This window comes from Rattus norvegicus, chromosome 13 (genome assembly GCF_021556685.1).
Source record: "Rattus norvegicus strain SHRSP/BbbUtx chromosome 13, alternate assembly SHRSP_T2T, whole genome shotgun sequence".
In the NCBI taxonomy this organism is placed as follows: domain Eukaryota; kingdom Metazoa; phylum Chordata; class Mammalia; order Rodentia; family Muridae; genus Rattus; species Rattus norvegicus.
The window spans coordinates 97,360,001-97,382,727 of NC_141546.1; the positions used below are offsets into that span (position 1 = coordinate 97,360,001).

Below are 22,727 nucleotides of genomic sequence, written 5' to 3' on the forward strand. Positions count from 1 at the left end.
ACAATGCTCTTAGGAAGATCAGCCAGGGAGTGAATGAAGACCTGGGCTGTGGAAGGGGAAGACGCAGGAAGACAGACAGCTTCACGTAGGTAGCAAGTGGGCAGGGCTAAAGTTACATCGTCTGTTTGACCAACCTCTGAAAATATTCGCATGGCTTAAGTACTTTATGAATAAAAAAGTTACAAATAAGACAAAGTATGCAGCCTGAGGGTTGACCTGTAGCACAGATGCAAGCCTTGCTAACAATCAGGAGCCCTCAGGCACCGCCATCTCTGTACTTCACTATCAACCTTCAAGATACCCTTTAGGAAAGCGTCAAGTCATGAACACACCTCAGATACTGAGTAACACTTCATGGATTGCTAAGTGGCAACGTAAGATACAGCAAAGGCTTAGAAGTGCAAAGAGCCCCTGCAGGAGATCAGCCTCTAAGACAACCCTGAAAGGGCAGGGTAGGAGAACTGATAAAGGCAGTCTTATTTCAGAACCTTATGAAGCAGGTCTACTGCTCACAGGGGCTTTGTGGACAGCTCACTGGCTGAGAAGAGGAGGTAGTGCCTGGCTCAGTGCCTTGTCATGCCACAGTAGAATGCTATTATAAACACCTGCTAGCCTGAGGTCTTTTGAGATAGCCCCTAACAGCACTATGTCCTCAGTGTCACTGCTGTGTGTTACCAAGCATCGTCATACTTTCAGGGGAACTCAAGGGACAATCACTTTTTCTCTTTCGTTTTATTTTTATGTGTGTGTACATATGTTTGTGTGTGCATACAGATACTCATGCAGTCAGAAGAGCGTCTGGATCCCCTGGAGATATAGTTATAGGCAGCCATGAGCTCTCTGACGTGGGTGCTGAAATCTGATCTCGGGCCTTCTGGAAGAGCAAGGAGCACTCTGAATTGCTGAGCCCTCTCTCTAGTCCCTGATGTCAGTCTTTCACTGTTACTGTCCCAGTCCTATACCTGCATTAAAACCATGTCTTGTTGGGGATTTAGCTCAGTGGTAGAGCGCTTGTCTAGCAAGCACAAGGCCCTGGGTTCGGTTCCCAGCTCCAAAAAAAAAAAACCCCCCCCCCCCAAAAAACCCAAAAAAACAAAAACCATGTCTCACCAAATCCCAGGCCACTGGACACTGCAGGCTCTGCCGCTTACTCAGAGCCCTTCCTCTCTTCTGCATCTCTGTGACTCGTATCACCATTTACCTATCCCCTCAGAAAATAGAAATCCATTACACTCCAATGTAATCAATCACTGGAGACAATAATCTACTCCCTCTAGAACTGACTTCTTTCTAAATCCTACTTCAAGTCACCACCAATCCTGTCTAATGCTGTCTTCTTATCCCCGTAGTCCAGGCCCAATTCAATCTGTTCTCTGTAAAGCACACTATGATTCTTACCTGCGATACTGCACCCAGTAGATGGCTCCTCTCAAAACAAAACAGGTAAAATAACATGGCTGGCAAGGACATAAAGCCCTGAACTCTGCACTGCTGGTGGGAATGCCAATGGTGTAAGCACTGGGAAAGATCAGCATGGGGCCCTGCAATCCCACCTCGGGTGTGGTTAGAGACCCCACACAACTGACAGCAGGGGTTCCAGTACGCCCACACTCCACACTGGTCAAAAGGAAGTGTCCATGAACAGAAGAATGCATAAACAAAGTGACTCTGTTGAGTAAGTGAAAGGAACCAGTCACAAGTAGACCAATGCTGTGTGATCTCTCATATATGAGTACGTACAACACTCCCTGGAGGGAGAAGGTCCAATGGTGACTGTCAGGGGCAGGAGAGAAGGGGATAGTGAGGCTGGTGCTTAATGGGTACAGAGTTCAGGATGGGAAGATGAGGATCTTCTGGACTTGGGTAGCCACAGTGCTTGTTCAGTAACATGAATGTATTTAATGCTACTTAACTGAACATTCACTCAAAATGGCTAAAATGGTATTTTGTGCAATTCTTATCTTACACACACATGCACACACACAGAAACAGAAAGACAGAGAACACACACACACACACACACACACACACACACACACACACACACACACCAACTCTTCAGAATAAAGCCCAGAAAGCCTTGGTTTGCAGTTCCCTTCAGGACTTGGACCCAGTTCACCTCTCCTCTTACAACTCCTCTCTACAGTCCAGTGATGCTCAGTTGTGCTGGGCTGGGCTCATACCATGCTGCAGCTCTATACATGTCTGTTCCTGCTATCTGCAAGGCTATGACCTCTTCTCTCTCTCTACCAGTGTGAGGCATCCTCAGTACCATGTGCCCCTTTGTGGTGGGATTTACCACAATACTGGAGCTGTTTATCTGATTTACCTTTCAAGTAGTTCAAGACTTGGTGAAGGCAGAAAAGCGATCTTACTCTGTTCAGAAGGACACCTTTGGTGTGGCACACACGAGTACCTCACACACATTACTGATTATGTGTGTAACCAGATGCAGACGATCTGTGGGACTGTTCTCGAAGTAGAATAAGGTATAAAATATGGACGGCATCTTCAGCCCAGGAAACCAGCTAGGTCTGCATTACTCTGCAATTAAGTTCTAAAGGCAAATCCACAGGGACTCTAGGAACCCAGGCACCCAGGGCCCTACACTATCTGCAGTAAGTCCCCAGGGTTGTAAGATCCTCGGTGCCAACCACAGGCAGAGGCGGGTTCAGACACTCACTATCAGCTTGAGTTTCAATGACTTCCCACTCAGTGCACACAGGACTTCCCACTCACAGTGCACACAGGACATCACACTCACAGTGCACACAGGACATCACACTCACAGTGCACACAGGACATCACACTCACAGTGCACACAGGACTTCCCACTCACAGTGCACACAGGACATCACACTCACAGTGCACACAGGACTTCCCACTCACAGTGCACACAGGACATCACACTCACAGTGCACACAGGACTTCCCACTCACAGTGCACACAGGACATCACACTCACAGTGCACACAGGACATCACACTCACAGTGCACACAGGACTTCACACTCAGTGCACACAGGACATCACACTCACAGTGCACACAGGACATCACACTCAGTGCACACAGGACATCACACTCGCAGTGCACACAGGACATCACACTCACAGTGCACACAGGACTTCCCACTCACAGTGCACACAGGACATCACACTCACAGTGCATACAGGACATCACACTCACAGTGCACACAGGACTTCCCACTCACAGTGCACACAGGACATCACACTCACAGTGCATACAGGACATCACACTCACAGTACACACAGGACATCACACTCGCAGTGCACACAGGACTTCCATTCCTTTTGAATTAGGTCATGAACAAATGCTAAGTAAAATCCAGAAACTCTTGGCACAACCTGGCACACTGAAAGCACTGGTTATTTGCCCAGAGTTTTAAAGCTTTCAGACTTATTATATGGAGTTCAGCTTCAACAGCTTCAGTGTGTGTAACTGGCTGGCTCACCTCACACTCTACAGCCATGTATATAATTGATGACTCACTCATGTAAGTACTTATGAGTGACGCTTTAGATCTACTAGTTACAGAGCTTAATTCAGCATGGGAAGGGTCCAAACCCGATTATGCAGCCCAGAGGGGTTAAGACAAATCATGTAAGCCCTAGCCTTGGGGGGTTCCATACACTTCTAGAACACTGAGGCTCTCACATCTGACATAGAAGTATACTCAGAGTCCACAGAAACACTGCAGAGCACTCTCCTCCCCACACTAGCTCTTCACCCTTTCACACAGCTCTGCCCTTTCCACCCTGAGCCAAGACTAGCCAGTCTTGACAATCTGCAGAACCTGACAAAGGTGGACTCCCAGACTGGACCTAGCTCCTAATGGACAGGAGCCTGCAGCATGTGCACAGTGGATCACTAGTCTGCAGTAAGAACAATAGTGTAAACAATTACATACATCTTTGAGATGATAAGCTGAGCAAAATTTGTCAGACATGAAGGAATGAACGCAGCATGATCGTGTGCACACGTAGGTCCAGAGGACAGTAACAGAACAGCCATGGTTTGTACGGCAGTGAGAGGCAAGGGCTGATGGAGGCACAGGGGCATTGTCTGCAGTGATAGACATTGCACACCACTCTTGTGGACACTAGTATGTGCCTCTGAGAATCTGATCAAAGTGCACCTTATGCCCTGTGCGCACGTGGGAAGAACACCATGACCGAAAAGGGAATGTGCTGTCTTTCTGGCTTATCAAAGGTTACCACCTAAAATCACACCCTAGTGCTGTGTCACAAAGTACTTAGTTCTCCTGCAGTGATTATCAAGTACTACTGAGAAGCATGTATCAAAGAAGGGGGTCGAGGCTGCAGAAGGAAGGACTGACAGTGACGGCAATTCTTACGCCACTTCTCAGGCTACTGGGTGTGAAATGGTCAGAGTCCCAAATGCATTATAGGTCCGTTGCTAAGGAAGCACGCTACTTCCTCTGATGTAGTATACTATACAGTCACTCAGACCCCACGAACAGAAACTGAGCACGGACACATATAATCACAAGGATGCAAGCAATTTTAGCTTCTTTTCATACAGGCCGGCCACTGCTAACAACACAAAACAGAGACTCCTGTGTGGGTAACTTCACCACAAGCACAACTCGTATGCATAGAAACAAAAGTTGCTAGCTATAAAACTTTTTGTTAAACGTAAATCCATCTGGGACTCCTAGCCTGCCTCAATACATAAGGTAGACAGAAACTGAGAAAGACAGTTGACACCAGCCTTGGGCTACACACACAAGTCACATACATGTATGTACACCACACACACAGACACACATACAGAAAGTCAATGGATAACACAAACATATTATTTCAATTATACTGTAGTGGGCTTCATACAGTTCACAAAATAAATGTCTATATGAGTTTTTTCCCTAACCATTTCTCCGTTTCTTCTGGAGAAATGAGTAGAAGTTGTCCCATTCATGAGATCCGTTTTAGGTGAAGGCCAACAAGACACCCCAGTGTACTCACCCGATGATGGCCAGGTGCTGCCGTACAGGCTGGTGCTGGAAATGGTCAGGCCACGGGTGATGAAGGCAGAGAGATGGCGAGGGCTGACGGCAGTGCGCAGCCTGATACACAGGTGAATGGTTTGGACACAGAGAGGCAGAGTATTCGGAATGTGGCTGTATGCAACCCGAGGTCAAAGCGGAGGATGCTGCAAGGCCAGCCTCAGGATGGCACTCTTGGTGACTGGTATGGCTGGTCACAGGGTGATGGTATGGACAAGGGTGGCAGCACAGAGCTGTCTGAGGCGTTCTTTGGTTGTCTAAAGGCAGAAAGGATGACTTAACTGTGCCATTAAGTTGCAGGCATCCATTTGGACTTGCTTTTGTCCTCGGGGTTTCTCTGGGTGCGAGCTGCTGAGCTGTGAGGTCTCCATCACTGGGGGTGAGGGGACTAGGGTTGGTAGTGCTGGTGGAGATGCTGCCATTGCTCAGAAGCACAGAATCACTTCCGCTGATCACAGCCATGCCCGAGTTCTTGGTCCTAGAAATGACAGAGATATAAAGCTATCCAGTTCCAAACGGGCAGGAAGCATAAATAAGGAGGACATGTCAGACCCGTAAACACAGCTCCTGGGAATGAGTGCTCCTGCAGGAGTTACGAGCCGCTGTCTACACCGAGCCCACCCCACTCCTTCACGTTTCCTCTGTCCTGTCTCTACCCTCCTCTCCTCAGGGCCTGCAGTCTCTTCCTCCGGAAAGAGAAAGGAGAACAGCAATGGCACCTCAGCTTTCCCACAGCAGTGCTTAGGGCTTCTGATTCAGGAGTGCTGGCAAAATGAGGGGTGACGTCGAAGGCAAAGAGCTGTGTGTGCTAAGATAACTAAGTACTTCTGAGGCTGGTTTATGTCTTAGAATAATGCCAACAATTTAAGAATTTTTTTATCTAAGTCACTAAAATCCCAGAGTATGAAAAAGCCTATTGAAATTAAAATTAGTTAGCTAAAAAATCTTAAGACACAGATTATCAGACATGAAAGTTTTTTTCCCTTTAGGCACACTGTAAAAGGTGCCCATGAATTCACTTTCTATGTTGTACATAGTAACATTTGCATAAGAAAAATGAATTGTGGATGAGGTTTGTTTCACATTAAATTTTCTTAGATTTTTTCCCCTCCTTCGCCCAGGCCTTCACTATACAGGAAAACCCACACATGCTCACAGAACTACGAACACCTTTGTTCAGTCAGCATGCGACACAAAACCAGACAACCTGACACCTCACTGCCAAGCAATATTAACCACCCAGCCCATTTTAGCAATGTACTCAGAAACAAAATCTAGGGATTTACTATAAGAACAGTCATGGGGGGTTGGGGATTTAGCTCAGTGGTAGAGCGCTTGCCTAGGAAGCGCAAGGCCCTGGGTTCGGTCCCCAGCTCCGAAAAATAGAACCAAAAAAAAAGAACAGTCATGGAATGCCACTGACTATTCACCATGCACATGGACTCCTTTACATCCCTAACCTTTTGATGTGGCTTCTAGAGAAATCTTTCTCCTGCCCCTCTGGATATATACAAGCATCAAGAGATGTAACCCCTTTTCCATTGGTGTGCACTATGTAACCTGGGTCTCCCAGGTACAAGGGTGCTGTCCCGTTTTCACCCACTGCATCAGCTCAGCATAGGCAGCTCTGAGCAGACCCCACCACTGGAACACAAAAGCTCCCATCTAGATATTGGTACCCACAGGCTACTCGGCATGCTCTGATGCAAATTTAGCATCATTAGTTTAATACTTATCTTTCAGATAAAAACTCTCTCTGTGGGGTTGGGGATTTAGCTCAGTGGTAGAGCGCTTGCCTAGCAAGCACAAGGCCCTGGGTTCGGTCCCCAGCTACGAAAAAAAGAAAAGAAAAGAAAAAAAAAACTCTCTGCATCCATGCATAAACTCAGCTAAATAAACACCACAAAGAAATTAATTACAAATCAAAACTGCCTTTACAAATTGTTTTGGGAGAAAAATAAAATATTTTAAACCATATACACATAAACACACGTCTGCCGGCCCCATCCTCTTTTTCTACAGGCCACTGAGAGTTTTATTTATGGTACGGGAAGTGGCTCTCTCCATCATATAATCACTCTTGGATAAAAACAGCTGGTCTAAGCACTGATATAGTATCCCCAACACAAAACAACGTGAACTCAGGGTACCTCACTCAAAGAGAGCAAAGCAGATCAGGCTAAGGTGACTGGCCAGAGCTAAGTGGCTGGGCACCACCAGACTCCCGCCATCTCCCTGATGGCCACTGACTTTCCCACTGGGGAAGAACACAGCCTCATACTTACTGTTAACAGAAAGATGGGGTGATTGGGAATGTTTCCAAATGAACAGAGCATAAAGAACATTAAAGAAACTTAGCCTTTTAGAACATTGGCTGGAATTCAGCATGTGGAACTGTAGTGTGGGGAGCAGTCACCAGGTAAGGTCTTGAGGGAACGCTCAGAAAAAGCCTTCACTTTCCCAGCTGCCCTCCAGCCTCTGCAGAGCCACCCTAACAAAGGCACCTCTGAGCTGGCTGACAGGTGCAGCAGGACAGGACTGGTTTGCTCACTGGTTTTCAATCACACCAGGCTGAGATGGCACCTGAAATGCTCTTTTTTTTTTTTTTTCCACATTGAATGCAATCAATCCTACTGACTAGTTAATCCTATTATCTACCAGCATAGCTACTGGATGGGAAACAAGCACCTAAAGTAAGTTCTAAAGTAAACAGTTCAAAAGTAAAACGGGCCCAAGACAGCTTGACATCAACTTATAATGCCCTCTAGAGTACCCTAAAATTGTCTTTAGATTCTCTGATTTTCATCCAGTTTTTTTCTAATTAACTCTCCTCGTCTTCAGGGGAAATGTTTATCTTTCTCTATAGCCAGAAGCACAGCAATCATAGTCCTTTACTCTAGTTCTAAGGCACCGTCTGTCGCTGGAGAGCTGACAGTGTCAGTGTATGCTGGCACACACACTTTATTCTACCAAATAACTTCTTCCCCTCGCCGTGATAAAACGCAGCTTTACAAATGCTGTTTAGAAATGCAACTTGTGGGGTTGGGGATTTGGCTCAGTGGTAGAGCGCTTGCCTAGCAAGTGCAAGGCCCTGGGTTCGGTGCCCAGCTCCGAAAAAAAGAATAGAAAAAAAAAAAAAGAAAAAAAAAAAAAAGAAATGCAGCCAGCAGCAAGCCACTGAACTGAGAATAGGACCCCCGTTGAAGGAATCAGAGAAAGAACTGGAAGAGCTTGAAGGGGCTCGAGACCCCATATGAACAACAATGCCAAGCAACCAGAGCTTCCAGGGACTAAGCCACTACCTAAAGACTATACATGGACTGACCCTGGACTCTGACCTCATAGGTAGCAATGAATATCCTAGTAAGAGCACCAGTGGAAGGGGAAGCCCTGGGTCCTGCTAAGACTGAACCCCCAGTGAACTAGACTGTGGGGGGGAGGGCGGCAATGGGGGGAGGGTTGGGAGGGGAACACCCATAAGGAAGGGGAGGGGGGAGGGGGATGTTTGCCCGGAAACCGGGAAAGGGAATAACACTCGAAATGTATATAAGAAATACTCAAGTTAATAAAAAAAAAAAATGTTTAGCTGATGCCAAAAAAAAAAAAAAGAAATGCAACTTGTTTAATAACCTGGAGATTACTTGCAATGAAGCAGGCACTGGTGGGTAGTACAGAGTAATATGAACTCAGACTACTGATTGCAGTTAGAGAAATGGCAGGTGCCTTCTCGGATTTGGCCTCTTTAATCATAGTCGTAAAATGGAAACAACCAATTGGATCATAAATAAATTAAACACAGACAGACAAAGCAAAACCAAAACAACTGTGTGAAGAAAGGCCAATGGCTTACCTAGGCTCAGTAGCTGTATTGGTATAGGGCTTCAGAAGACTAAAACAGCAAGGCCTCAATGTGAAGTCAGGGGCTGACACCAAAGCCCACACTGAGGGAGACCAGAGGCAAGCAGGGATTTAGAGATGGTCTAATCCTAGGATGCAGGGCAACTGAGAGCAAAGCATAAAGGGCAGAGGAAGGAAAAATACAGCAAGCAGTCCTACACAAGGAGACTCCAGAACACGTTAACTGTTTTCCCTGTGACTCACACGTGCTAAGAGCCACCGTGTGACGATAAATGATGCAAGGACAACCGTGTTTACTGTGGCACTCAAGGCCGGCTTTGAGTCAAACATAAAGAAAAACTTACAGTGAAGCTCTCTTCAGAGTGTATCCCCAGAAGGCTCTCTCCCCACCCAGCCTCCCTCCCTCTCGCTCCCCCACCCCACCCCAGCACCCCTTCTCAGGCTGCAGGAATCTGATCTGCCAATATCAATTCATCAAAGCCACTGCTCACGCCCACCCCGACTTGCCCAGGAGCACTTGTCATGTTGGGGTGATTTAAATAAGAAAAGATACGGAATGTTCCACTCCCTAGTGTTAAAGCGCAGACTGTGTTCTAAGATGGCAACTGAGAGATCTATGACTGAAAATACATAGCAAGGGTAAGGGTGAGCTTTAAAGCTAATTCTACCAGCCACAAACTGAGAAGCTCGCTCAAAGTACCCCGGTCTCCCTGTCTCAAAGTCTTGCTTTCCTCTTAAGTTTGTTTGAAATGAAAAGTGATATGCTTTTCTAAGGCACTACTTATCAAAATGTGAAATATGTTTATCGTCTGGCCTACAATTTTATTAGGGTGACATTTCAGATACATATGACTAATGTATGTGCAGATATATATGGATGACATGCATATCATCAGGGGCTTGGCTACAACACTCTAAAGGTGAAAACTGAAAACAACCTAATTTACAATCAACAACAGACGCTCAAATTCTGCCACATCTTGTTAGTTATTACATACAACAGGAAAGAAGGGTCACCCTGGCAAGATGGTTACATATCTAGAATCCTAGAACTTGGGGCTGAGGCAGGGGAATGGTGCATTGGATTCATTCTGACACAGCCAGATCCTGTCTCAAACAGACATACAAAGGCACAGAACACAAACCAAACCCCCAAACCGGTGGTTTAGATCTGGGTGCAGTGGATGGGAGAAGGCTGTGGACACTATCACATGCAAACAGTTATCTGCAGACAGCTATTCTGTTAAGAATCAGCGTGGTTCAGCTGAGGAATGCCGAATGGCTGAGAAGCATCAACATGTTCAACATCCTTAGTCATCAGGGAAATGCAAATCAAAACAACCCTGAGATTCCACCTCACACCAGTCAGAATGGCTAAGATCAAAAACTCTGGTGACAGCAGATGCTGGTGAGGATGTGGAGAAAGAGGAACACTCCTCCATTGATGATGGGATTGCAGACTGGTACAACCATTCTGGAAATCAGTCTGGAGGTTCCTCAGAAAATTGGACATTGAACTACCTGAGGACCCAGCTATACCTCTCTTGGGCATATACCCAAAAGATGCTCCAACATATAACAAAGACACATGCTCCACTATGTTCATAGTAGCCAGAAGCTGGAAAGAGCTCAGATGCCCTTCAATAGAGGAATAGATACAGAAAATGTGGTACATTTACACAATGGAATACTACTCAGCTATCAAAAACAATGACTTTATGAAATTCATAGGCAAATGGATGGAACTGGAAAATATCATCCTGAGTGAGGTAACCCAATCACAGAAAAACACACATGCTATGCACTCATCGATAAGTGGATATTAGCACAAATGCTCGAATTACCCACAGAACACATGAAACTCAAGAAGGATGATGAAAATGTGGATGCTTCACTCCTTCTTTAAAAGGGGAACAAGAATACCCTTGGGAGGGAATAGGGAGGCCAAGTTTAGAACAGAGACTGAAGGAACGCCCATTCAGAGCCTGCCCTACATGTGGTACATACATATACAGCCACCAAACTAGATAAGATGGATGAAGCAAAGAGGTGCAGGCTGACAGGAACTGGATGTATATCTCTCCTGAAAGACACAGCTGGAATATGGCAAATACATAGGCGAATGCCAGCAACAAACCACTGAACTGAGAAGGGGACCCCCGCTGAAGCAATCAGAGAAAGGACTGAAAGAGCTGAAGGGGCTTGAGAGAGCTTCCAGGGACTAAGCCACTACCCAAGACTATACATGAACTGACCCTGGGCTCCAACCTCATAGGTAGCAATGGATAACCTAGTAAGAGCACCAGTGGAAGAGGAAGCCCTTTGTCCTGCCAAGGCTGGACCCCCAGTGAATGTGATTGTTGGGGGTAGGGTGGTAATGGGGGGAGGATAGGGAAGGGAACAAAGAAATAGAAGGGGACGGAGAGGGGTTAGGGGGATGTTGGCCTGGAAACCAGGAAAGGGAATAACATTTGACATGTAAATAAGAAATACCCAAGTTAATAAAGATGAAGAAAAAAAAAAGAATCAGTATAGTTAAGGGCAGGAATGTCGCTCAGTGGTAGAGAGCTTGCATGTGTGATGTTTCAGAAATGACAAAACAGTCTGTGTGGTTAAAATAAAGTGTGTGTGTGTGTGTGTGTGTGTGTGTGTGTGTGTGTGTGTGTGTATACAGTTGCTTGGGGACATCACAATTTGTGTGCTTAAAATTCCATCCTATAAAATACAAAGACTCACACTTCAAAAGCACATAATTGAACATATTATATAATTGTGATACGATCTGTCTGAATATGAAATTTTATTCACTAATACAATATACACCCAACTATGCTAGTAACACACTTCATTTAAAGGCTGCAATGGGATTATACACGCGGCCTCAGAAGCACAAAGGCATCTGAAGTACATGAAGAACCATGCAGCCTGAAACTGAGAATCACAACTTCCAATCTGGCCAGAAAACTGCCACAGTAATCTGAGCGCTCTGTCAAAGAGGATGCAAAGACGCGACCCAATTACCACTTAGTGAGGCCATCACTATCCTCAACACACACAGGACTCACCGCCTGAAGGAACAACGCCTTCCTTGCCATCCGCAGCACAACAGAGTGCTTCTGTGGTATTTCCAAAGCACTTCCACAGGCAGCATCGCCTCCAGGAGAACACATGTGGAAGGCATGACCTCGTCTGCATTGCACAACAAAGCCTGCTACAGATACTCAGGAGGCTGACTGAGTCAGATACCAATGGTGAGTGCTGGAGCAGGGAGGACTGGAGCCAAGGCGGGCAGCCTTCTGCAGACCCACCTTCTGACATCAGATGCTGATGTTAAGTCAGCTGCCTCCCCAGGCTCACCATACTCAGGTCCAATGGTTGTGACCTCACCGCACTCAGGTCAATGGTTGTGACTGCAGCCCATTCTGTAACCAATTACATTTTCGGAAGAGCCGTGTTCCCTAGAGCACAGTCACTGGATTAAAGAGTCCAGTGTTGGCCTCCAAACTTAGGTCTGCTGGGGATGTGCTTAAAAGACAGGTTCTGAACCATCTACCCGGAGGGGCGGCAGCCTCAGCAGCCTGTCTGTGCTGGGCTGGTCCCTGGCACGAATTCTCCATGGAGAGGCTGGGAGGCAGCAAAGGTGCCAGGCCTACGTAAGGGCAAGGGGACGCCTGCCGCAAGGAAGGTGAACAGAAGGGCAGAAAGAGAAATAAAGAACCATCTCTCTAAATAGGGCAGAGAAAGTAAGACATTTTAACAGAAGTTCTAATTAATAATCAAGTTTAATTCTGGCTTATATCAATTCTCCCAAACTGTGCTATGTCCAATTTTGATAAAGTTTGACAGGTTTTGAATAACTCATACATAAGCAATAAATTACTTTGCCTCTTTTTCTCCAAGTAGAGGATGGCCTTCAAGTTTTTTCACAAAGGACATAAGGCAAACTGGGAAGTGTTTGTATCTGTTCGCTATCACTCTTGTTTTGGTTGGAAGCCACTCCTCTGACACTGGCTGATCTTGCCCTGAAATGATGGCCTTGGTTCTGGGCACCAGTTCCATGCTGCTCTCAGTCCTCAGTGCTGTGGTGGAGAGGACACAGGCGGTTCCTCTGAACTCTGAGAGACAGCGCCTGTTCAGGAAGGAAGGCTCTAGAAGGCAGCTAGCCTGGCTTTGTCTCCAGGAGCTTTCTCATGAAGCACTAGTGAACTTTTCAAAAGTCATCATTCTGTGTGAATCACTTTCTCAAAATACCTCTAGGAGGACAGTTGAACCCGTTAGAGAGAAAACTAAGGTTCAATGGTATTAAAGCTACATCCAAATCACACGCCTGGGAGTAAATCCAGAGACTCTAAGGGCAAGGCTCTCCACACCCTCAAGAGGGCTCCGGGGAAATGTCAGGCTCCACTGCTATTTACAGGCTCACCAGAGACAACTGACATAACGTTCTGTCTGAAAACCCACATAAAAAAGCCTCTAAACTCGGTATTTCCCAAGATAGCTGAAAAAGTTACAATTCAGCTTTCAGGAGTATCAGAGAGGTATCTACTGAATTAGAGGGTGTTACCCAGCTTCCACTGCATTACTAGCTAGAATGGAAACCAAGCCAACTGACCCATCTTGCCGACTTTTTGGATAATTTTGAAACAATGTAATTCCAGTGTAGACACAGGGATCTTCTTACCCTCTAAGACAAATTAACTTTTTTTTTTTTGGTTCATAAACTTTCTATCATTAAACTCTCCTTCAATAAGAATGTTCACACACATCTCCACCTAAGCGCTAACCACCATTTGTTGCCAAGAACCATATAAAAGTGAGTGCTGTTGCTGTTACCCCATAAACATAAGCTGCAGCAAATCTGAAGCTGGTTTCCCTGCATCCCATGCTCTTGGTGTCTTCCCGCACCGCCTACTTGTCCCAGAGACATCCCCTCAGAGATATCCCCTCAGAGACACCCCTCAGAGACATCCCCTCAGAGACATCCCCTCAGAGACATCCCCTCAGAGACATCCCCTCAGAGACATCCCCTCAGAGACATCCCCTCAGGGCCTCTTTGGCAGCTGCGTGTTTCCCACCATGAAAAGGCAAACTGGTTTAGATGCGGGAGCTCTGAAAGGATTATATCCTTTTTCAATGAGAATTCACCTTTGAGAGTGAAATGTACAAGGCGTTTCACCATTATACAACCTCTTTGACTATGATTATATATTTAATGTGCATTGTTAAAGACAGCACAGAATATAAGCCATCAGTGCTACATATCTTTATACAAAAGTATTGACAGTATGTATAAAAGCTTAAAGAACCAGGAGAAGAAGGGCCAGACTTTACCCACATTTACAATAGCTTGGGAAAAGCTGAAGAATCTCAGAGACAGTAAATGCAACAGAGCGAGCCGAAGAAAGGCTGAATTTCGTTTCTAAGATGCACTGGTTCTCAAGGCACGGGTGTATCTCAAGGCATGTGCAGGAGACAGCTGAAATGGCAATTTCAGGCTTAGAGAAATTATCCTTTCACTGTTTATGTCCTTTGCCATCAGGTATACACGGGAGTGTAAAAATGGGGTTTCTGGTTTCCCATCCGAGGCAAAGGATGCTGACTCGGCCAGCACCGTTCTTAGCATGAACACCTTACTACATACTTCACGAGCTCCACTCCATATCGCAATTATGAAAGCAGTTCTTGGGCAGGCACAGAAATGATCACGTCACGCAGCACCCTCTCAAACTCATGGTGTGAGAGAGATGAGACTCGTATCTTTGAGTCTGTAGTTCAGATGAGGTTAAATTATTTGTTAACTGTACATCTAGAGTACTGTGTTAATCCATATAACCAAAATTATGTAAACTAAAGCAAAAGATGCTTCCTAACTCAGATATGTCCAACAATGGCGATGAAAAAGAAGGACCAAGCAGTTACCTAACTCCCACCCCAGGGGAGGTCCGCATTTAAATCACAAGTCTTAGGGGAATGTAATGAGTGCACGAAGTATTTGCAAGGCTGTGAGTTTGCTGCCACAGTCTCCACCGCGGCCACACATCAGGTCACTTTTGGTAATGTATCTGTTTTAATTACAGAAACAGACTCCTGGCCAGCAGTTCTAATTTCATTCATTCTATAATGGTATAGCCGTCAGTTTTTGTTTTTTTTTTTAAAGCTCTCAAGTGATTCTAATATGCAGCCAAAGCAGCAATTCATAGTTTACATAATCGATGTTCACCAGTTTTTAAGAGGATCCAACAACTGTCACTCAAAATACTCAACATTGAGAAATTACTTCGGGAAATGTGACAGTGCTGCACATCTAAGGGCGGAGCGACACATAAGTTAGAATGCAGAACACCCGCACCATCTACGTGCTTTCTGGGTGATGGTGCTTGCATTGGAAGGGTGGGAGTAAGGACATGGTACGGAGCAGCCTTGTTTAGACCTCAGTGTGAATGAGAGACAACTTCAGAATTCCTGAAACAACCCATCGTCACAGTCTCCATGACTTGTGGCTCTTCGGAAGGCAGGTTAGGAAACAGGGACTTGGACTAATGCGTTTATCTAACCCTCGACAAAAGTACATCCCCAACACTGGTCAGTTTCTAAAGTGATGTCTTCAGCTCCTCCCACAGAAGGCGGTGTCCCCGAAGTCTACGCCGAGAAAGGGGGAGATTCTGGTCACACTCTGAGCACCCTAGGGTTCTAGTGTCACAGCCTCCAGATGCCAGGCTGCTTCCCGGCTTCATGCCCCTCCAAGTAAGAACTACAGTGTATTCTGGCATTAGTAGGAGCCATGGGATTTAACAGTCCTTGTCTTTAGGTCATCTGAACACACTCTTTCTCAAGAAAACTCAACTTGCAGCAAGGCAGCCTCTCTCCCCTGCCCAGCTTTTCTTGGTCACACAGGATCATGTTACTGAGCCCTCTAGAGACACCACATGATGCTTAACACTTCACATACTGCAAACCCTCAAACTTTTATCAGCTCAGAGGAAATACCCATCCTTGAGGTAAGCCAAGAAGAAAAACTGTCTTTCACTTATTGTCTTACTAAAGTATGTGAAAAATTTTAAAATTTTTTTCATTTCATCAAAAATTGTTTGCCAGAAAGCATTTTAAACTATGTGATTTAAATAGTAATGAGTTTACAGAGAATTAGTGAAAGTTCCCCTACAAATGCTAAGTGTCTGTACCAGGCCCCCACCCCCTGCTGATCTGTGAACTTTCCTCATAGGAAATCAAAGTCCCAGGGCTTAGTCCCAAATGGGTCCTTCCCTGCAGAGTAAGGCCCAGAAGGTCTCAAAAGAATCTTTTAGTTTACTGTGCAACTTGGGGAACATCACTCAAGTATTTTTAGGAAACATTGTTAAGGGCATCCTTTTAGGAAAGGACTCTGAGAACTGGTTAGGAAAACAGTGAATTCATAAAGGGCTTGTTCTTTTTTCAATTTGATCCACATATTTACTGTTAGTAAAGCCAGGGTATAGTTTTCATAAATATCTTCCTATTCAATACTTAAATTAGCAACACAAATGATCCTGCGTTCTGACACATGCTTTCCTGTACAGTAACAGTATCTACTGCTGACTTGGGATTGTTTGCCTGCAAAAGTAACAAACACACATTTTTCTGTTAAATAGGCAAGCATCTCTATTAAGCAATCCACATGAAAAGCATCTACTGTGCTCCTTGTGAGTGTTCTTATAACTTAAATATGAAGGCTGGTGTTAAGTGATCCTACTTAGCAGTGACTAAAAATGAGAAAATGAAAAGTAAGGCAAAGAGAACAACCGGTCTGTTTCTCAAAGCTAGCATTTCACTTACCTCAACTTCATCTCCTATGTTGGGGTATGATCACTAATTACAATGTTTTAAGAGACAATGTTCAGTATATGTTCAGGCTGTCCAACACATGCATTTGCGTTTTAAAGGTCATACTGTGAGAATGCTCAGATCTAACCCCAGGACTCAGGTCAGTTAAGACAGAAGGAGAAGAACAGGGAATAACAACTACAGAAAAGGAGATTTCTCAGGAGTTACCAAAAAGAGTAATTGGTTCAACGTAAGCTACACAGACAGGAGATTATCGCTAAAGGTTAGAGGAATCTGTCTTACACAGATCATGTTCCAAGCTGAGACAAGGCTAATGAGTTTCTTAAACTGCATGGTAGAACAGTACTTTAGACATTAAATATTTTCTCTAATTGCTACAAGTAGTTTATGGTCACAGTTCTTAATTTCAGGTCTACAATGTAAGATACATAAAATATAAGGCATTCCAAGTGAAGTGTAATTCCTTAAGTCTTCTAATATTCAACATCGGACCATCACCAACCAAAAAGGCACAACTGAAGGACAGATAAACAAGAAAACTGTTCATCTTAATACACTAAAAGCAGAATTCGCCATTATGAGTTAAGGGCACACAAGAAGCGAGCCTGCTGCCCACTGATCCAGAGGTTCCTTCTGGTCTGGTGGCTGCCCAGTCATAGGAGACTCGAGTCCCAGTCTGAAATCATCCTCTTGTGAGTGAAAGGAACATATTTCATCCAGGGCCACATGAACGCGTCCAGTTACAGACAATTCTTACTTAGCAAGCCCTGCACGGTCCCTGCTGAGAGACCGGCATGTCTGCTCTCTCGACCAGAAGAGAGATGTTAGCTTTCGGTACCACACAGAAACGTCCTGTATGAATTAAAACCAGTCTGAACTTTTTTCTTTTTCTTGCCAATTACATATAAATTACCCATTCTCACTTTAAACAAAGTCAATGTAGCAAAACTATTTTGCTACTAACAGGACTTTAAGCAGTAAATCCAATCCTAATGCAGCCATCCCTGTGGCAATTAAAGCACATACAAAGCATGACATTTAATTAGCTCAGATGCAGCTAAAAGGAGCACACAGGACTGAGCCTCGGAAATGACCTGGGGTAAAACTGAACCGGTACTGCCAATCTGAGGCACGGCTTTCTCTTCCCAGGCTGAAAGACCCATTTACTCTCCTAAAATACTTAATGGCAGATTCCTGCGATTCCTCACCTACCTTTCTATCAATGGCCATGACAGGGGCAGACTTTCAATATTTCCCCCAATTCAGGCAGAGAAGGTAGGAAACAATATACTTCACTTTAAATCTTTGGTTTCCTTCCAACTCCACAAAGAAAGCACATTTTAATAAATGTAGAAATAGCGGAGCTCCTCTACTGCACCACATTACAAACTCAAATGGAGGCTGCAAGATTTTTAAAGTATTAAAATTCTACTCAGCATTTACATTGAAAAAAGTAAACTGGATTTTAAAATAGTGTTAGAAAATAGGTTCAATTTAAAAACAAATTCCTCTAAAACAACAAACCCCCACCTAGAGAAGCAGAAGTAAAGATATTACCTTTCTGTTAAAAGAAGAAGCTTCTCGGCGGGCAGGCGGGCGCCACAGTTTGGTCTGCAGAAGCTGAGGTAGCCACAGCCTGGGCTCACCAGGCTTCGGGGAACTCGTGGGACAGAAGGCAGGAGTTGGCCGGAGCAGAGGAGGAGGGGGGTGAATGACAGGCACAAGCAGAGGCTTTGAACGGGTAAGTAAGGGGCTGGGACTTCTCTGTTTGCTCTGGGATAGGACGGAGAGTTTTTCTCCTACTTAACCCCTTGGGGCAAAGTCTTAATAATGGCAACAGCTGGTACACAGAGGGATTGATCTGAGCACTGGGGTCAGCCAGCCAGGATATGAAGGTGACATGTCATTTCTAGCCTTTTCCTGCTTCTGCAGGGAAATTGCAATGAGGGCTGTTCTTAGTTATGATGTCCTTTGATCTCCTGGATTTAAAATTACTGAGTAGATTAAAGCCATGTTGGCTGATAATGTTTGCTTGCTCAATCTCGTTTAAGAGCCACAGACCCGGTTTTCTAACACATTGGCTACTACATCTAAACTAACACAAATAAACACCAATGCCTGTTTATTTCCAACTTTGGGTCTTGTGTTCTTTCACAAATGGCTCTTGAGACCCTGCTTTCAAAGGAGAAAGTTGACAGTCCTAAGAGAGGCAGCCTCCCTCCTCTCCCTCCTCCTCTTTTAAGAAAGAGGTTTGAGCAGACACAGTGATAAGTACTTTTTTTCTCCAAATTTTCCTAAACAAAATAGTTGTTGGCTAAGTGGATTTGATTTTTATAAACAGAACAGATGGCCATAATGATGCTAGTATAAAATTTATATAAATCTGTATAAATCCCTGCAAGCACATACCATATATTTATAAATAATAACCTTTTAGAAAGCAAGTGATGATTTATTGAAACCATGAACTCCATTCTTCATGTCTTTAATAATAAAAATGTATGAAAAATTTTCTGTCGGGACATGCTGATTAATTACTTGAAGAGTGGATATTCAGGTTTCCAAAGCAGGAGCAAAGCAGAAATAGGTAAAATTGGGCTTCATCTAAACAATGTTTCATGTATCAAAGGATTCTCTCAAAAGAGTAAAAAAAAAAATTAGATATACAGAATGAGGGAAATTCTCAAATTATATACCTAAGTGTCTACTACAGATACATGTTTACAAACAGACAGACAACCCAAAAACTGTAAGTCATCCATAAAGAGAATCCATTTTAAAAGAGGCCAACGTTTTGAAAAGGTGTCTCTCAAGACATTCAGGTGGCTAATACTAATTAGTGATTTAAGGAAAAAAAATTAAAACCACAATGAAATGGATATTATTTCATATCCTCAGAGATGGTCATGACAAAGAAAGAATTCCAAACACTGTCAAAAGCAGAGGAGACCAGAATGCTTTTGTGTTGCTTTGGGAACTTTAAGGGACTAAGGGACTCAGTGAAGGAGCAAAACCAGTCACAATGCAGCCCGGTAACTCCAGCTGCACTCGATGCCTGGCATCAAATGCATCGTTTCTGGGTTCATACTGTGTCAATCTGCCTATGAGATCTGAGTTTCTTGTAGCTCCCCAAATAATCCTTGTGGTATTTGCAGATACTGACCATGCTACTGCAGTGGTGGAAACTCTGACTTACTGTGCGCACATCCCAGTGGACACAAACAGGATGAAGCTCTTGTTTGCCTGTCACACACACAGGCACAGACAGGTGTACGTCTCTGGCAGCTCACTGAACACACTTTTCCCTGTTTGTGTTTTCTGCTGGTGATCTTGCTGTTTAAGGACACTGCTAAAGAGCTGCCTCCTGCTCTCAAGTCCAAGAAGGCTGGGACACACAAATCAGAGAAAATGTACATGCGAAATGAATGCTTGCAGACACGCGCTACATTGCTCTTAGGGAACCAACAGTAAACATCAGGGGAGCGCTCTCTAAGCAGAAACACAAAAAGCCAGGTTAACATAGATCGTCTGATGAGAAAGCTGTGAATGTGGGTTCACAGGAATACATTCTTGAATTTCTGCATGATTTTGCTGCTCACTTGTTTCTAGTGGCTTTGTGAACTTATCTATCACAAGTGATAACTGACTCAATGTACCTAAAGGAACTAAAGACTAGTGCTTGTAAATGTGGACATGAATACTCAGAGCACCGGAAGAGGAGGTAGACACAAGCTGCATGCATGTCCGTCAGACAACTACCAGATAAGCATGTCGCCAACGCATCTTTACAGCACAACACAAGGCAGCCATGAAAACAGAATGCATGCTACCTCATGAGTCAACCTTCAAACCTTCATTAAGGGAAAGCCAGACGCACAAGGCTGCACATTCCATGACTTTATTTATATAAAGCATCGAGAATAGGCAAACCATGAAGTCAAAAAGCGAGCTAATGGTTGCCCTGTGCTGGAGGTTGGAGCTAGCAGTGGGGCCCTGCTGCTGACAGGTGTAGAGCTTCCTTCTGAATGTTTCAGAACTAAACAGCTCCACAGTGTGGTGAAAATCCACTCAACCAGACATTTAGAAGCAGTGAGATCTTTGATATGTTAATTATGTCTCAATAAGAGAGAGAGAGAGAGAGAGAGAGAGAGAGAGAGAGAGAGAGAGAGAAAGAGGGAGGGAGGGAGGGAGGGAGGGAGGGAGGGAGGGAGGGAGGTGTAAGATTCCTGCCATGCAGTCAGTGGCTGTACATCCCTGAGCGTGCATCAGGATTCCCAGAGCAAGGTGGACACACTTGATACTGGGGCGTATCGCCTGCATTCTGATGCTGAAGGTTAGGGCAGGGATCAGGGTTGGGGTACACTGGAAAATTTGATTTTCTAGGAAGTCTGGACTGGTAATCAGACCCACATTTTAGGAAACACTGCACTAGAGACAATCCCAGACTCCTAAAGGTACTTTTTCACCTCCACATCTCCTAAATCTACCTAGAATAGAGTATAGTCATCCTGGGGATGGGATCTGGGATGGGCAGGAAGGCAAGGGGAGGAAGGAAAGAAAGAACTTAGCTGAGCAAAAATATTAGTCTCTAACATCAAAGTCTGATGGTACTGTAGCATTTAAAAATCCTCAAAAAATATTAACTATTTAAAATAAAGGTATTTTTTTCAACTTATTTATTTATTCACTTTGTATCCCTGTATCTGCGCCCCCCCCCCACCCAAATGAAGGTATTTTTAACACTCTCTGGTCACCTTAACAATACTTTTCGTTTAGTTTATTAAAATGACCAATCCCATATATTTCATTGTGTTTTTCCTCACAAATATGAAACTTTTTAGAGTTGACTTCATGCATGGCTGCAAGAACCTCCTTAAAGCCGTCACAGTGCCACACACTCCAAAGCCATCACAGTGCCACACACTCCACAGCCTCTCTCTCCAGCTCCCAAGCCTGCACACCTCCATTTGCACTGGCGACAGCTGCTGACTTCTAGCTGATGCCTTCAAATTCGGGGTGCTGTGCGAACAGGCAGGTGAAAGTGCCTTTGCCACATGGTGTAAGTCACTTTTACATAAAGAACAAACGTGATACATCTCAGGCCCTTCAGCAGGTTTCTTAACATCATCCAGGGCAAAACGGACCCTGAGAGGTCCTACTGCTCTCTGAAGTGTCTCACTTTCTTCGCTATGATCTTGTCTATCTCTTCCTGTGACGTCAGAGGTGCACAGGTTTAGGGTAGGGTGGCAGGGGAGCCTGCTTGGTACTTTTCACAAAGTGAGAAAAGAGCTGCTCTCTGGCAGCTCCTTCCCAGAGACAGCTAGCCCAGAGCACAGGTTTGTCATGTGATAATTAGCACCACTGACGTCCTCGTCCTCATGTCAGCAAAGCCAGGGTAAGCGAGGAAGATGACAGAGCGGCACTCCAGCAGGTGTTTTCAGTTCTGTCAAGTCAATAGCTTAGTAATGTTTAGGTATAACTTCAGAAAGGAAAAGCAGGAAAGTTACAGACAGTGCTCTGTGCTGGGTTTCTTCAGGGTTTCTGTGCACAGATCGCTAGATGCCTACTTAAGTTCCCAGACCAGAACCCATGGTTGTTCAAGTCACACCAGAAATTCTGAGGTTGTCAGTCCAAAAGGAGCAGGAAACCCACTCAATCCCGATGTCACATTCTCCATCTACAAAATGTAAATGCTAGAAAGATGATCCCAGGGGCTCCGAATTCAGTTGACAACATTTTGAGGCCACTACAGGAAAGATAACTAAATCCCAGTTTAACCATTCAAGATTCTGTCCCAAATCTAGTTAGCAGACTGGGGACACAGGCAGAAAGCAGGCAGCCTGCAGCAGGGCAGACTGGGGACACAGGCTGCAGCAGGGCAGACTGGGGACACAGGCAGAAGGCATGCAGCCTGCAGCAGGGCACTTGCAAGTGTGCATCCATCTTCCGTGCTCCTCTTAGCTGACAGCTGTCATCTGTTAATCTCCTTACCCCATTTCCTG

The 22,727-nt window shown here is 44.8% G+C and overlaps 1 protein-coding gene across 11 annotated transcripts in view; it reads right to left on the minus strand.

Moving 5' to 3' along the window:
- Disp1 (dispatched RND transporter family member 1) overlaps positions 1-22,727 on the minus strand; it is a 150,319-nt gene that overhangs the window by 50,341 nt on the left and 77,251 nt on the right. For 7 of the 11 annotated variants that reach the window (XM_087580398.1, XM_087580399.1, XM_087580394.1 and 4 more), the window contains one exon: positions 5,006-5,524. The exons of 1 other annotated variant lie outside the window; for it this stretch is intronic. In XM_087580398.1, the coding sequence (XP_087436524.1) occupies positions 5,006-5,508 (503 nt within the window). In that variant the 5' untranslated portion in view covers positions 5,509-5,524. Of the gene's footprint in view, positions 1-1,110; positions 1,202-5,005; positions 5,525-18,282; positions 18,823-22,727 lie in introns of those variants that run through there. 3 more of the 11 variants (XM_087580397.1, XM_087580400.1, XM_087580402.1) reach the window with 3 other exon arrangements.